General features: G+C 40.0%; 2 protein-coding genes and 1 long non-coding RNA gene across 3 annotated transcripts; all 3 read left to right on the top strand.

Annotated features, from left to right (window-relative positions):
* Positions 1-1397, top strand: LOC107076940 (uncharacterized). Its single transcript, XR_001478059.2, has 3 exons — positions 1-78; positions 469-666; positions 758-1397. It is a non-coding gene; the product is annotated as an uncharacterized lncRNA (long non-coding RNA).
* Positions 1398-7829: 6432 nt separating this feature from the next.
* On the top strand, positions 7830-9021 carry LOC102691671 (mesoderm posterior protein 2-like). The gene is made up of 2 exons (XM_006629001.3): positions 7830-8585; positions 8965-9021. The coding sequence occupies exons 1-2, from the start codon at positions 7863-7865 to the stop codon at positions 9019-9021; spliced, it is 780 nt and encodes a 259-aa protein (XP_006629064.2). The 5' UTR covers positions 7830-7862.
* A 4900-nt stretch (positions 9022-13921) lies between these two features.
* Positions 13922-15431, top strand: LOC102691472 (mesogenin-1-like). Its single transcript, XM_015343471.2, has 2 exons — positions 13922-14827; positions 15250-15431. Exons 1-2 carry the CDS (start codon positions 14168-14170, stop codon positions 15343-15345), a joined length of 756 nt encoding a protein of 251 aa, XP_015198957.2. The 5' UTR covers positions 13922-14167; the 3' UTR covers positions 15346-15431.
* Positions 15432-17031: the final 1600 nt, after the last annotated feature.

Below are 17031 nucleotides of genomic sequence, written 5' to 3'. Positions count from 1 at the left end.
TGATAACAGAACTTCACACCGACATGCTAATGCAATGCGAAAGGCAGCAAGGCCATGTCACAGTTTAGAGACAAGACGGTAAGTGGTGCATTATCCTAACGTAAAAACATCCAGTCCATTTTGAACAATAATACTAATTATATAAAACAAATAAAACGGAGTATCCCAAACTCCAAAAGTGTTGTTAATATTAGTCCATCTAGGATAACAGGTCGGCTAAGTGGTGAAGAGAAGCCAGTAATAAGTTTGTTATCTGCAAGTCTTTTATCGTTATTTCTGAAAACGTATTCTGCCAAAAATATATAAAGCAAGAAAAAGACAAACGGCATAATAAAAACTAAATTATAAAGTGTTTTTAGAGAGGTTGATGTAACACACAAGGTCAGGAGCAGTCTATCTCACGGGACAATCTTGATGATTCAATCTCTGGATAGAATGTACTGTACATGTAAGAAATCTTTCAAACAGAGGAAGGCTCTGAGGAGATGTGCATGGATCTCCCTGTCTGTATTATCTGATGCACAGTCTACTCCATGGTGGTGCACAAGTACAGCAACCAGCAGAGACGTGAACCTGTAACAAAGAGCTTTCAGGCTGTGTGACTCAGAGCATCACATCACCTTGGATGAAAGCTGAAACAGTGGGTACACTGGACATGACGACAAGGTATTTAACAAGGTTTAAAGTGTCTCTATGTGTTGCAATTGGTGTCATCGGTGATCTCACTCTGGTATTTTATCATGTTCTGTTTTTAAAGTGTACTACATACTGGCACAGACCTATACAGTCTGGAGACTCGATCATTCAGCAGTGCACTGCCTGAACCATTCCAAGTCAAGTGCCCTGCCCAGGAGTGTAATAACAGCATCACTGCCAGGATCTGAACCCTGCTCCTCCTGATCAGACTCCAGAGCCCTAACCACTACTCCTCATTTTCAATGATTTACCAGGCTGGAATACAACACCAAGGTTGTGTATTAACCACTAGTTATAAAAAACATATTCTCTCACTGAAGTCCAAAGTCCCACCACTGGGTTTAACATGATACTGAGGACCATAGTCATAAAGCATTTATCACGGTGCTAAGTCTCTATAAAGACAAAAACAATTAAGTTGTCTCTTGCAGGATGTTAACATAAGAGTGCTTTAGGCTCCTTTTGTATGCTTCCATAACATGTGGAATATGTTGTTTTCATTTTCAAAACAATGTGATCATCTTCTCAGAAATGTTTAATTTTTTTTTCCAATAAGAAGACTTCAGCTCTCTATGTCCTTGGCACAAACACACCAATGAACGCTGTTACAAAAGATTGTGGTCACTGCCCTACATAGGAAAGCTCAAAAACTGTAAAGTACAGCTTTTTTAACAAAGTTCTGTATAATATTGTTTATTCCATGTTAATAAATAAAACAAAACAGGTCACCTACAAAATTCAGCTGAAAAGGGGGATAATGTCTCTTTTTTCCTTGAAATGTACTTTACTCAGCTGCTTGCTTTCTCTAGTTTTAGGACACATCTGACAATGACTTCAGGACACTGCAAATCGCTTTGCCCTCATTTCTCACAGTGCTGTATGAAGTGCTGGAGGTAAACAAAGCCGATTCGTTAATGATCACCAGGCGAATGAAGACGGTTCATTGACACCTAACTGTCTGGAGAAAATGATCCCTTTAAAAGACCTGACTTTATCTTCCCTTATCTCAATAATCCACTAATGTGTTAGAAGCTAGATATGCGAGCAAACAGAAACACTGCAGTGTTAGAAATGTAAGGAAAGATAAATGCTTGTTTTATCAGTGTGTGGACTGTATTTGATGTGCAAATGGAAAGTGTAATACACTGATGAAGTATTGACAAGAGCCTGATAGAAAACCTTTAAGACACTGATAAAGATGCAGGTCTTTTAAATTAGTAAAATAAGGGTCTAGTAAAATAATCAAAAACCTTGTGTCCATCTAACTGGATCTGGATCTCTTGGATGCAAACAAAACTTAAGTCTAGAGACTTTATATCACTGCCAGACTCCCGTTTGTCACATTTTCATGCCCTGAATACCTGTAGCTTAAAACTTTTCCAACTTTTATTTTTGTTATTCACAGAAATTTATTTTAGATTTCTTAAATTAAAATCTGTACATTTCCTAATCTCAATTTTTTGCAACCAAATACTCAGTGCAAGCCTCTTCTGTTATTAAGGAGGACACCAGACTCATGAACAACTATGTTCAAACAGAACACGCTTTTGAACTTCTAGATCAGAAATTAATAAGTACTAAACTTTGGTTAAATGGATGCCTTAAAATGAACATTTTCCCACACTTCCATCCATGGTCAGGAAGCTGTTTATTCCTCATGAAAACCTGTAGCACAGGACACAAGGAGGTGCTAGACCTTGGACAGGACTCCAGGCCATGGCAGGATACACACACAAGCACACAGATGAACACTATCTGGAGATTAGCCACTTAACCTAGACAGCATTGTCTTTGGAGAGTGGAAGAAACCAGAGCACTTGTATAAATTACAAGTAAGCATGGTAGTGAACATGCGAGCTCCACACAGAAGACTTCTCAGCTTGGAATTAAACCCAGAAGCCAAGAGCAAAGGCCACCATGCCATTGTGCCACCTTCTTCAAAAAATAGTTTTCTTTAATATATTTTTTTCTAATTCTAAATTAAAAACATCTCCTTCATTCTCTAAATTAAACTGGCACAGTTGGACATCCATCAGTCCAAGAACAGCAGACCACCTTCAGGCCTTTTTTAAATGCTGACTAAGATTTCAAATAAATGTTTAATGGGAAAATAAATATTTAAAGCTAATGGTTACTTTCCGTTCAGAGCAACTTTAAAATCCTTTTCTGTTTTCAAGATGCACAGTTTCTCTGCAGCCAGGTGACCCCCCTCGCTGTTCTAAAAGGCTGTATAAAACCTGTAGAGACAGATACATTAGACATTTAATGAGAGCTTCCTCTTCAAGCATCTAAAGTGACAGGGGACAAAGTGAAAATCTGGCACTTTCCTGTGAAGTACCATTAAGCCAGAGCATATTTCACTGAAGAAATCTGCCTCAATGACAGTTTTATTGGTGCACAAAATAAATGTGATTCCAATTATTTAAAATACGGGCTCATTATCATTAAAAAGATAGTTTCCCTTACAGTAAACATTCTCAATATTTAGTACAGACCTGAACATTTGAAGTGTAATACTGTGATACAGTAGCTTTCAATTCTAATGAAAAGTAAAGGTGTCAACAAAAATAAATTGAATAGACTAGTTAAAAAAAGAGAAAATATATTCTCTTTGCTTTTTTAATTCTCAAAACTGAACTTTCCTTTGCCATAAAAAGAGAATCAACACCTGGGATGTTTCCTTCCCAGAAGCCCTTCCATGAAGTAATAAACTGTCTCATGGGAACATTACCGATTGACCTTCGCCCCCACCCCTTAAAAAACAAGGGATTGCAACACGGAGGTGTCACTTCACACCCTTCTAGGGAAAAACGAAAAATGAGTAATGAAAATAATATATTTTTATTAAAAGCAGCCTGTTTAACTATTTCCACATCTGTACTTCTATCATTTATTGACCTTCATGTTGGTTATTCAAAGATTTGAGTGACAATGTAGTTTATTTTTACTTAAGTATCAGCCAAGGATAACTTGAAGTATCAGACACCAAGGTGTCTGCTCCAGGCCAACACCCTGTTCTTTGAGACAAGGCTGTATCTTCTGTCACAAAATGCACTCCAGGAAGCAAAGCACCAGACTTTTTATTAAAATCTTTAATAGGTTTGAAAACTCTTAAACTTAAAATAAGCTTACATCAAGGATGGCTTTGAAGAAAAAAAGTTTTATTTTATGTTATGCCATTTGCAGAGGACAGAAATCAAAGTTGACATTACTTTTATCTTTCTTGTGCTGTCCTGCAGCATAGACATTCAAATCAAACTATAAACTATACATTTCCGTACCCTTCCAGGAATAATAATAATAATAATAATAATAATAATAATAATAATAATAATAATAAGGAATAATAAGAAAAAGAATGACAGTGATGATAGTGATGATGAAAAACCTTTGGGCGTCTTACTGTAATCATCAAAAGACAAATCATTTTCTAAAAGCTAGATTTTTATATATAAAATTTGCAACGTTTTTTTTACTACAGATCAATTTGTCATCTTCAGTATGATATTGTAAAACATGAAACAGCATGGGTAAGGAAAACAGTCTGCATGATTTTGGGGGAAAACATTTCCAGTTTTACTTTCTAGCAGACATTTCTAAGGGTTGTTGTGAAATTGATCAAATAATATTTAACATTTAAGCAGACATCATGCTACCTCATGGTAACCATGATATTTCTCCTTAAAAAAGCAAGATTCAACGTGTGGGATCAGACTACTGTTAAACAACCACGGAAGGTTAAGTTCCATTACTGTTGATCTCCACTGCTTAGAATCAGGGGTAAAATATCACACTCTCTTCTGTGGGAACATTACCTACTGACCTACCCCAACCCCTGTGTAACCCGCTGCCTCTGTTTTGGATGACAGAGGTGCTACATAGCACCTCCAAAAACAAAACAGCTAAGATCACAAAAACGTTTTGATTTTAGTCAAAATATTATCTTGACGGGCAAGATCTCTTGAGCAATATACTATTCAGGTTTCTCCACCTCCTGTGGAATTAAAAAACAATTTTTGCTATGAAAAGGGTAAATATTTCAGGACTAAAATTACACGGACAGCATTTCTGTTAAAATTCAATACAATAATCATATCTTCTTATTTTTGCTCTAGCACAAATAGTGGGAAATGTACTTTTTTCTAGGAGAACAACCTCTGTAAATGTATGAAACCCGATTCGTTTTAGTGGAATCTGATGTTCCACCCAGCCCCATAAAATAGATTTTCCGCTGCTGTTGGACCTGCTAGCAGATGCCATGCCTGAAAGTTAAGGCATGGGGATCAACAATCTCATCAGCAGAAACCAGGGTATCAGCTTCAACAACATGGCTAGGTAGTTTGTACCATGCTTCCACAATGCTTTGATGTGTAGGTACTAGGTACATACCAAATACAGAGGTGGCAGAGAGGATTGGAAGCAATCTTCATCTGGATGTTAAATGGTCACTGACTAGACCTCATGCAGTGGCCTATGAGACAAATTAAACCAGAGGTGTCCAGTCCTGTTCCTGGAGAGCAACTCTGTCTGGACGTCTAATCTGTCTCCTAACAATCTCAGTTGGCTCTTTACTGGCTTAACTAAGGCAATTTAACCACTTCTCCCAGCTCTTCAGCTGCTACTGCTGTAAAGAGACCTAGAAAACCTGCAGACACACCTCCAGTGTCCCTCCAGTCACTGCTCTAAGTTTAATCAACCAGTGTATGAAAGATCAAAACACCAGGGATGAGAAGAACTAGGGAGACATTAAACAGAAGAGGCCAGAGAGCAGGAAAGTTCAGAATTCAATATTATTTACTATTTCTTGTTACTTTTCCTAGATGATATTTTTAAACCTGGTTTTTAAAAAGTGATTGGCTAGAATTAGAGATACCACCCTGAGTTTAACCCTTACAGGAAACATCAGGCTGCTAAAGGAATTCGCACTGAAATGTCTGCTCTGCTTTAACACCTTGACTCCCGGATGTGAAGGTGTACTGCTGTTTGAAACATACCTGCCAACAAATAAATCCTGAGATGGGACATTTAAAGAGAGAGTTCCAGACGACCTTCCAACGCGTAGTGTCTCCTGCCCTTGATCTTGGATCACCATGAGCACCTTCTTCCAGCTCCTTCAACCAGGAAATCGCAGGCTCACAGCCTGATCTTTCACACAATGAGGCCAATCTATTCCACTGCACTACATTCACACATCATTCACTACAGCGCTTTTCTTCCTTCTAAATGTTTCTGAAACCCCCCCATGCTACATGCTACAGGACATTTAGCATCCTATTCCTACTTACAGCTTGCAAATTAAGAGATGCAAGGTCTTTATATACACAGAAACACTGCAAAAGTAAATGCATTATTGCAAGGCAAATATTAAAATTAAATGTAATATTGCGACGCTTACACTACTATGACAGATCTAAAGCATTAAAAGGGCTGTAAACATTATTTCAAATATTTCCTAATTCTATTTAGGAAATGTTTTCCAGCATGATCAAAATAAAGAGCCTTGGCTACTTTCATTCCACAAAAGCATGCTCTTCCAGCAGAACGGAAATGTTAACAGTAGTGTAACAGTAGTAGTGTAGTGTTATGCATATACTTTTGCATAAAAATCCCGGATTCCCAATTCTAGATACATTAGTCTATAATAACAGGTTTTGGACATAATATTAAAGACTGTGGTGCCACATCTGTATTAACACAGAAAACTGACATTCGGTGAATTACACATTTCACAGGCTTACTGGAAACAGGCTTACTGGAGCATCACCAGTGTAATGAAGTCACTTGAAGCCCCTCTCTGTGTTTCCCAAGACAACACTGAGGCTGAGGCACTTGTCTAAACACTGGCAAGTGAGAGCTCTTCACACGTCACAGACGGCACACTTCATCTCCACAAGTGTGACTTCAGACTGTGGTGTTCGTGTGTGAAGCATGCGAGATCATTTCAGGGGTTAACAAAATATTGATACAGTACCTTTCCTGACCTGCATTACATATATATTTCTCCTCAAAAATAGTTTACATCATTAACTTCTGTGTTTTATTTTGAGAACAGAACTTCTTAATTTAAAAATACGACAGTTTAACGTATAATCACCACACAATACAACCACCACTGCTCCACCATTAGTTCCTTATTACTGGCATGCTAGCTTCTTATTATTTACTAACTTATAACTCATTATGTGTGACTGGATTTCACTATATAAAACAAATTGATTTACAAAAGACCTGAGTTGTAATACAATTGCAAAAATGCTATCCATAAAACATAAGACAAAAACAAACCAAATCAGTGGCTTTTCCGGGATGCCATCTGCACGATATGAAGGAGAGTCAGTGCGACACAGCACATGGCAGAGAGCGCCCGGCGACGCGCCAAGTCTCAGCTCTCCCCAGCACAAGGAATCCTGGGAGATGGACACCAGGAGACTTGGGGCAAGGATCTGCAGCAAAACTACAAAATATCTTAACCTGCGTGGAAAAGGGGGAGAAAGATAGAAATTCTGCCCAAGAGATACACAGACAACAGAGGCAAAAACAGAGAGGATACACAATGTACCGACAGGAGACCCAGGGTACGGACAGGAGTCTCAGGGTACCAACAGGAAATACAAGGCGTTGACAGGGGACGAGTATTAAAATTGGAGTGATACAATTACTGGAGCAGCAAAAGGATACATGTAAATGTCTTAAATATCTTGAGCTTGGTTTAGCATTATTATGTTACTATACATTATATTATTTAGGAACAAGTAAAACTTTATTACATGCTGAAAAGAGAAGAAAGAAACCCAGCATTTTGGTTGTGGAGACTTCTTCGGTTGTAAATAATATTTTTTTGATTATTTAATATAAAAAATAAGGAGGACGTATAAAGCTGCTCAAAGCTATCTGAATCTCCACCTCTGCAGATTTCTTGTCATAACCCTGTCTTCGTTTCCTCATGGTAGCTGTCGTCTCGCACCCTGGCTAAAGCAGTCTTTCCCAGAGACCCCCTGCCTTCTCCGCGTTCACCCCTCTGGGGCTTTGATGTCCTGATGAGGCCGGTGAAGGTGTGACCTCACACCTTGCTGTCCAGGATAAATGGAGGAGCAGCACAGCCTTCCTCAGTGAACTCGCCGCACTGCCAGTGACACAACCTTTCCTCCAGAAGAAAACCTGCAGACATGGACGCCTCTCTCTCCCAGCTCCTGCTCCACGGGGACGAGCCACTCTTCGGCTGCGATGCTCTGCTGGAGCAAATCTGCTCCGTGTCGGACTCGGGCTACTACAGCGCTACCGGCAGCCTGTCCCCGGCCTCCTCCATCGACTCCTGCTGTTTCTCTCCCCCACCTCCGCAGTCTGCAGCGAGGCAGGAGCCCAGAGACCTCCAGCTCCTCCTGAGCACCACTGCTGCCCCGGCACAGAGTCCCGACCCTGTCCAGGCCAAGAGGAGATCCAGGTCAAAGTATCCTGGGAAGAAACGCCAGAGCGCCAGCGAGAGAGAGAAGCTGAGGATGAGAGACCTGACCAAGGCCCTTCACAACCTCAGGACCTACCTGCCCCCTTCAGTGGCTCCGGCGGGACAGACCCTGACCAAGATCGAGACCCTGCGCCTCACCATCCGCTACATCTCCCACCTGTCGGCGCAGCTGGGGCTCAGCGAGGAGGGGCTGGCCCAGAGAGGGGAGCTGGACACCCCAGGGTGCCTCACTGCCCCAGCCTTCCCCGGGTGCTACCAGTACAGCTCCATGCCAGCACACTGGGTGCCAGAGGAAGCACAGAGGTCTCCCCAAGACAATATGCAGCAGTTCTGCATACCTGAGTCCACAGGCCTGAATAGCAAACTCGACATGGACACAGGCTCACCCTTGTCAGCCCTCTGCTTTCAAGACATGCCGTCATATCAGGTATGTGAAGAATCTTCTAAGTAACGATTGCAAACATTTATGTTAAAGATGCCACCATGTTCATGATACAATATTACATACCACAACACGTATTTAATAATACACATTTTATTTACTGGAATATGTTTTTTTTTAAAGCTACTGGGGACTTATTAGTCAAAGTTGAAAAAAATAATAGTTGTAGCAATATACTTCAGTGCTGAAGGAGACGTAAAACATTAAACTGTTGTAAATCATTAGAAAAAAAATGTTTTTCAAAATGTTGCTGAGGTCTAGAGAAATTTTAATTTTAAAATTGGCTAGTTTTTACATCAGCCCATAATGTTGTGTATGCAAAGCGCCGCATTTCGTTAACGTTCCTTTGTTGTTTATGTTCCAGATCTACAATGACACAGGCTATATCGACACCCAGCCGGACACCACGTTCTTCTTATGAAAACTGTTTGAAATTCTAATTGAAAATGAAGTGTATTGGAGCCTCAACCTTCAAAAACGTCATTTGTTTATGAATTGTTATGTCTAATTTATTAGCTTTTTAAAATGAACACCGTGTGATACATGGTACCACAATCATTCCTATTTATTATAAATTGTCTGCTTCTTTATTTATTTTTCTAAGTATACTAAATATCATGTATATATTGTATTATATAATAAAAAGTATATTCTGAATACTTGTCTTTAACATAGCATTTATATTTTTGCTTTTCCTTAATCTCTTTTTTTCATGCACGGCTTTATTCACTATTTGGAGTCACAGGCTCCGGAGAGTGTCAAACGCTAGTCTCGACCAGTTCCCCCTGCCTAGTTAGAAATAAATATTTGAAATATCCCTCCCCCTGCTCCTCTCCGGCCGTGCAGCCCGACCTGCCTCATCTCTCATGCAGCCAGAGAAGGAGCGCGTCCCCCTGGCTGGTCGTCCTTCTCTCACCCAGACGAGCTGCAGCTCAAATCCCGGTTTGTCCCACTACCACTACCGGCGTGTTATTTTGCTTTCAAACACAAGCGAAAACATTCCGACAGACAAATCTTTCTTTCTCTTCTCACAGCGCACCCAAAGAACAGAAAATGTTTAAGTGAGCTACAGCGCAAAATGGTTTAATGACTTCATAACTTCACTTATTAAAACCAGCCTTTTTTTCTGGACTATTTGCAAAGTCAGCGGTTCTTTTTTATCACGCCGTGAAGCTTTAAACACACGAAACTCTGCCAGAAACAAGTGTCTTTTTTAGTTCTGTCATTTTATAACAGTTATCTTTTTCACACTGGTAAATCTGACAACTAGATTCACCGTCTTATGAATGTGCTTTTATCTTTAGATATTATTTTTCCCTCTGCAAATGTTGCCACTAAATCGCAAGTCATAGAATTATCTGTATTATACACACATACAGTACTGTATGCAATATATGCCTTGTCAATTTAGCAAAGCAGCCCCGACTAGGATAAATAAGTTTTTGTTTTCACTCAAATCACATCAAAACGTTTTCTTTTTGTCCGCATAGCACATAGTGCATTAGTCAAAACAGCACAGCAGATATGTCTATTTTGTGTCGTAACTTATTTTAACTGCAGTCCTGTATTTTTGGAGATAAAAAAACCCTTCTGCTAGGGATTTGTGTCATTTAGCATTCACGATCCTTCCTTAACAAACAACTCAAACGGCTGCACGCAGCTGAACGGTTGATTCGGGCTTGCTGAGTTGGCACCTGGGGCACTTGTACAAACACATCCTCCAGAGGTGTGACTCCTGACATCGGCAGGAAACAGATATTAGATCAGAGAGCCTAGAAAATCGCAGGGAGCACAAACAGACCCAGCTCCCCCTTTCCTGAGCTCCTGTTGCCCCAAACCCCAGCGTCTAATCACAGCTTCATGGGCTCACGTTTCACCAACAAAGGGCTGACACAGCGCAAATCCCCAATATTCTACAGTTTCAGCTTTGTCGGATTTGATTATTTTCATCTAACATATCTCAACCATTAAATGTCTTAAACGTTTTTGGGATGTTTCACGACCTAAGCTGAATGGAATCTACGCTCTAAGGTAGAAATTTGCTTTAATCGTATCAGGTAAAATGAACTCTGGTGAAATGTTAGAACTTGGAAGTGCAAGGTTTTGGAAACAAAAACGAAATGCAAAGCAATATGATTCTAAGTGATATAGTCACCTGGATTTATAAAAGGTGGATGTTGCTTAACCAACATGTTAAAGGTCTTTAAAGGGGAACAGACATAATGGATACAAACAAAGTATGTCATATGACATATTAATTTTTTTCAAAAGGTTACTAAACTACTGCAACTAGTACTCTTCCTGATTTTTTATAAATGATCTAAATTCTGGTACAGTACAGAAGCTTGCAGACAACTCTATTTGTATAAATGGTACAATTTTAATATATGACTATTAGATATGATCCAATTGTATATGTGATATATATGACAAATGATAGGATGTTTAGTCTTGAAAAGAGAATACTATAAGGGGACTTGATTCAGTGAATCAAGTATTTAAAATCTCCAAAGGCACTGACAGTCAACCCACTGGACTTCTTCATAATCAACAGTGAAACACAAAGGGAAGCTCTGGGAAAATGCTTTTAAAACTGAGGACAGGGGGCACGACTTTATACAAAGGGTGGTAGGAGTATGGAACAAGCTATAGAGACATGTTTTTTGGGCTTTGCTATCCTAGCACATATCGGCATATTTTCTAGATCTGAGCACCACAGTCCAGCTCGATGGCACACAGTACTTTAAGGAAGAGTAGTACTCTTGGCAAATCCATTCACTGACTACACAAGCATGAAAAGGGCACTAGCAGACAGAGATTTACACAATAAACAATGTAGGGCTACAGTACTGTACTAATCTCTATTCCTTTCAGAATTATGCCATATAATTACTTTATTTCTCTAATTGATGTATTTTATATACTCTACACATTATACATACTGTATACTGTATAGTGTATTTTGTATTGATGACTGTGAATGTAAAATACAAATTGTGTATTCCCCAATAAACACCGTCCAGACTGCTCCATGTGAGCGCACTGCCCACTCTAGAGTAATTGCAAGTCCAGAGTTCAAACAGGGAAATTAGTGCTCAATTGCTCCTATAATAGACACAATTAAAAATCAATTACGGTAAACTCACCCCCTTAGAAGATGGTAGCCCTTTGAGGTAAAAAAAAACCCAACATAAACACGTGCGTACTCTATACCCTGCCAACAAAGGAGAAAATAACTTATCTTAATATAAATGAATTTCTTTATTCTAGTAATTTTGTCCCGGCTTTTTCTCTACATAACATTTTCATGTTTGGTTTTAAAAGTGGTGTATGCTTGAGGTTAAGCATACAGTTTTATGATAAAAACTGGTTTAAAACACCAAATATACTGTATATTGTCTGTTCCTCAGCGGTAACTATCACGCTCCTCTTCTCAAATCACTAAGGCGATCACCGTCCTTACCCCGGTTCGGAACTTTCTGTGACACATTTTTATATCATGTATCTTCTTCCTCGTTGGTTGAAAGAAAAGATGTTGTTCGCTAAGTTCTAATAGGTCCAGTACTGATGATCAGTTTCAATGATGATTTAGTTTAATCTTCACCTTTTCTTAAGCCTAAAATGGGAGTAAGCTATTGCGTGTTTATGTATAATATCCCACTGTTTCATGATTGTAAAACGGCAACAATACTTCACAGAACGCAAAACACGAAACACTGCTTTAGCTCCAGCAGGATTCGCGACACCGGGGTATGAAACACGGAGAGAATCGGGGCAGCGGAGCAGTGTACCGTGTGAGTCTCAGCGCACGTCTATTTCAGTAATCTCAATACGAACAAAAATGGAGTAAAGAAATCGTCATTTTGACAGCTATTGTTTTTCTTAATAAAAGTGTAGAAACTAGGAAACCTATTTTACTTTAAAATGATGAAAACGAACCACAGAAAATACAGAACATTGTTGATTGTTGACAAATTCTGCATATGTCAAAAATGGTACTGAGTGTCAACAGATAACAATTACGCAGTATTTTGATTTGGTTAGTTTGAAGCACGGCATTCCGTGCGTTTGGAAATGTATCTGAAATTTAAATTAGTTCAAGTTTAAATATTATATAAAGTTAAACTTTTTTGCAGAGTGAGCGTGAATTGATTTCTTTATTTTTTTTCATTTAATGCGATATGTAGCTTTGTGAAGCTTTGACTTCTTGGTTTCTGTGTTTCTGGCGTGTTTCTTAAAAACGTGTTCCTGCGGACACAGTGATGCCTTTTCCGTATGACTTAGATGCGCACGGTAGACTGCTTTTCTGTAGCTAGCACTCGGTGGCCCTCAGGATGCCAAGTCTGTTTGCGGATTGCAGCTGTGATCGGCTGTAATACCCCTCACACAGCGACTGTCTCTGTCTCTAGGTCAACGCGAACATCCGACCCGGTGATCAAAGCGCGGCCGTCTAATTTCCTATTTGACACACGCAGGAAGCTTTAAAGTGCTCATCAGGGAGCCATTCGTACCTGGCTATGAACGTTTTACATTCCACACCAGAGGAATGGTTGGCAACGAGTGTGTAATGGAAACACACCATTGCTGTTGTGAAATAAAAACCGCGAAGTGTTCGATCTCCCCATGGTCATACTACGCTGTCCATCATTGTATTTGATGGAGCACAGTTTGTGTTACCTAGATTAGTAGTGTAAACGAATGCTTCTGCATACAGGTAACCTTGCTTTTCAGTGTTTAAAAAAACGAATACGTTAATTATTATTTAATTATTCAGTCTTAAATTATTTTAAAGTCCTATATTTGCAAGGTTTTAATGAAGACTTTTTTTTTAAAAGAGTACTGTATATATAAATAATAAGCATGAATAAATGGGTCTTCTATAAATATATAATAAACCCAAAAGTATAGTAGTACAAGCTAATTTTAATCCCATGAGAAATGTCCTAATGCGTGTAATATCAGGAAATTGAACAAGAAAGGCAGGGAGCTGAGTGGTGATACTGGCTGAAAGTACCTACTGTACACTGCCTACTCACTTGACTGATCTGTTTATTCTTACATATCAATATCAATGATACCATCTGAGTATTTTTCATTCTTCATTTCCATTTTCGATTGAATATCACAAAAAGTTATCCCTGTGAGCGCAGAACGGAAAGTTGAGTTGTTTTATTACCTTCAAGAGAATATTGATTCTGCATGGTCTTGGGGGGTGGGGTAGTATATTTTAAATATTCCATACTATGAAACTGAAAGGAATTTGAAAATGAGAATCACATTTCTATTTATTTTATTGTTATGCTTTTTCGCTCATTCTGATTTGGTGAGTACCCCTTTCTCCTGTGGGTGAAGTGGAAGAACAGACCGATTCCCAGACCCTCTGTGCCAGAGACCCCCTGCCTTCTCCGCGTTCACCCCTCTGGGGCTTTGATGTCCTGATGAGGCCGGTGAAGGTGTGACCTCACACCTTGCTGTCCAGGATAAATGGAGGAGCAGCACAGCCTTCCTCAGTGAACTCGCCGCACTGCCAGTGACACAACCTTTCCTCCAGAAGAAAACCTGCAGACATGGACGCCTCTCTCTCCCAGCTCCTGCTCCACGTGGACGAGCCACTCTTCGGCTGCGATGCTCTGCTGGAGCAAATCTGCTCCGTGTCGGACTCGGGCTACTACAGCGCTACCGGCAGCCTGTCCCCGGCCTCCTCCATCGACTCCTGCTGTTTCTCTCCCCCACCTCCGCAGCCTGCAGCGAGGCAGGAGCCCAGAGACCTCCAGCTCCTCCTGAGCACCACTGCTGCCCCGGCACAGAGTCCCGACCCTGTCCAGGCCAAGAGGAGATCCAGGTCAAAGTATCCTGGGAAGAAACGCCAGAGCGCCAGCGAGAGAGAGAAACTGAGGATGAGAGACCTGACCAAGGCCCTTCACAACCTCAGGACCTACCTGCCCCCTTCAGTGGCTCCGGCGGGACAGACCCTGACCAAGATCGAGACCCTGCGCCTCACCATCCGCTACATCTCCCACCTGTCGGCGCAGCTGGGGCTCAGCGAGGAGGCGCTGGCCCAGAGAACCCAGAAAGATGTATCCCTGTCTCCCTCTGTTCCACAGGACAACATGCAGATCAGCATCCAGGAGGACTCTGATGCCATATTTCAGGCAGAGCATGTTCATATGAATTCTCAATTTCCAGTGACATCAGCTGAGCCTTCAAGCACAATGCAGTCATGGCAGGTATGTGACCACAATATATATATGCATTAAGAATAAAATGCACATCTGTGCACAGCTGCAATCTAAGCAATGCCATCCAGTGTCTTAAATGAATGAATTCACTAGAATATTCATATATAATATTTAAATTAGCCTTCAATAAATTTAGATGGGATATCTCCGGCATATAGTTTTAAAATCATTTGTACATAGAAGAGAACGAGGCAAATAAACAGGTTTCAGCATGAGAAAAACATAAATATCCCTAATCTAGACAAAAGTAATATTGAGAAAGACAATTTTACACATTTGCAACGTTTAAAGATTGAAGAAAACATAAAGTTTGCATAGAAACAACTCTGATTATGAACTCCTCCTTATAATGACCGTGCTCTTGTTGTGAGGCATTATGAATTAACATTTTCTCTGCTCTTTCTTTGCAGCCTTCCAGTGGTCATTACAGCCTGACCAAGGGCCTGTCTGCAGATTACTGGTCAGCACCACAGCAGCTGTTGCTACCTGGAGCCTGCAGTCTTTGAGAACTAAGACTTTGCACATGCACTGTGAAGCACACAGCAGCAACACCTTCCTTTAGAAACAGCCTGGGTACGAACTGTGAGACACTTCCAGCTGTGAAATGAATCCCAAAGTACTTTATTTATGTATTTATTGTCTTGTATTTAAAGTTTATTTATTTTATTACTAAGGATGATTAAAAAATAAAATAATTGAAACCTGTACTATATCGTGGTTGGCTTGCAATTCCTTACATTAAAATACATTTACTGTGTGGGATTTAACACAAAGGTTTACAACCACAAATTGATCTTCTACAAGTCTCACTTTTCTTCCATTAGTTCAAAATAATATTTAAATAACAAATGATACATTGAATACATGAAAGAATATTATTTTCTCTTCCCCAAATTTACTCACATCTAGAGCTCTCAATTTTATTGTGTTCTTAAAATATTAGCTTTGACACTGTACCCTTTTACTTTTCCACTATTGTTGGCTACAATTTCATAAGTATAAGCAAGTCATACCAATTCGTTATGTTTTGTTTACATTTCACTTCGCTGGGGTAAAATCCTTCAGACGATGCGTCAGATTTTTTTTCCTCCATTGTTAGGCGCTATTGCCAAAATAAGAGTTGAAAACAACAAAATTCACTCGCAAAGTACTCACTGTGCATCCATAGTTTTACTGAAGATTAAATTATATTTTAGAAAATGAGATTTTAATCTCACGCTCATTAAATCAATGCACACAGTCTTCATTCAAAATTGGGACCACATGCTGGGTGATTAGACTGTCCAGTCTATCTAATTTAGTGAATCTGAACAGCCATCGCCTGGGGCCTCAGCACTGCAGTTTCCCAAGTCACTACAGGGCACGCTTTATCACTCTGTTGATATCATTCTCTATCACAGCACATTACAACAGTCAAATCAAAATACGGGGGCATGTTTTAACCACAAATTACTATGAATTAAAATCTTCAGACAACACCACAGATTTGTCTGAACGATATTTCAACCCTTACCACTCCTGTCTTTAAACAATTTTCATAGCAACAGCCCCTGACCAAGGACACTCACAGCACTAGCAGGCTCTGCTTATTGCTTTGACCAAGTGGCAGTCCTAGTGAGACATAAAAAAAAACAGTCACCCTGACAGGGATGTGCAAATTGGAGCCATCACACTTCAAATAAAGGCTCTAAATTCCTCCTAGCTTGCAAAAGATCAAGTAGGCAGAACTGCAAACTAATTGACACTTAAGCCCCTTTTATTTCAGGCTTTTGTAAACAAACAAAGCCTATTAGCTCAGCAAGAACACTCTTTAGATATTCATTCACTCTAGACAGGACTAACATCAGTACACAAATTGACTCTGGTGCTGGTAAATAGGCCTTAATGCACTTAGATAATAAATAATCCTCCATAGTGTGTCACACATGCAAAATCTGTGCACATACACACGCACATGCAAACGAGCACTGTGAGTTTACAGCTCACTTGACCATTGCCCCCATTACCCTACACTGAGTTTGTACAGGAAGGCAAGGCTGCAGCTCCAGAATACTGGCCACCAGTGGTCATCAGCAACCGTCTGCAGAAATGAAGAACAGCACCAGTGGTCTGTACACATGTGCATAGGGCTGAAAGTGCACCTTGACCTTGCACAAAAGGGTATATAAGACACCCACAGAAGTGTGAGTGTG

The sequence above is a fragment of the Lepisosteus oculatus genome, chromosome 5, assembly GCF_040954835.1.
Source record: "Lepisosteus oculatus isolate fLepOcu1 chromosome 5, fLepOcu1.hap2, whole genome shotgun sequence".
NCBI classification, from domain to species: domain Eukaryota; kingdom Metazoa; phylum Chordata; class Actinopteri; order Semionotiformes; family Lepisosteidae; genus Lepisosteus; species Lepisosteus oculatus.
The sequence above is the reverse complement of the archived record's forward strand: the minus strand, read 5'-3'. Positions and strand labels throughout refer to the sequence as shown.

Bases quoted from the DNA above. Each gene is read 5' to 3' on its own strand.
- LOC102691671 (XM_006629001.3), top strand. From the start codon at position 7,863: ATGGACGCCTCTCTCTCCCAGCTCCTGCTCCACGGGGACGAGCCACTC. The intron at 8,586-8,964 runs GTATGTGAAGAA...TTTATGTTCCAG, and splicing joins AAGACATGCCGTCATATCAG to ATCTACAATGACACAGGCTA.
- LOC102691472 (XM_015343471.2), top strand. From the start codon at position 14,168: ATGGACGCCTCTCTCTCCCAGCTCCTGCTCCACGTGGACGAGCCACTC. The intron at 14,828-15,249 runs GTATGTGACCAC...CTTTCTTTGCAG, and splicing joins GCACAATGCAGTCATGGCAG to CCTTCCAGTGGTCATTACAG.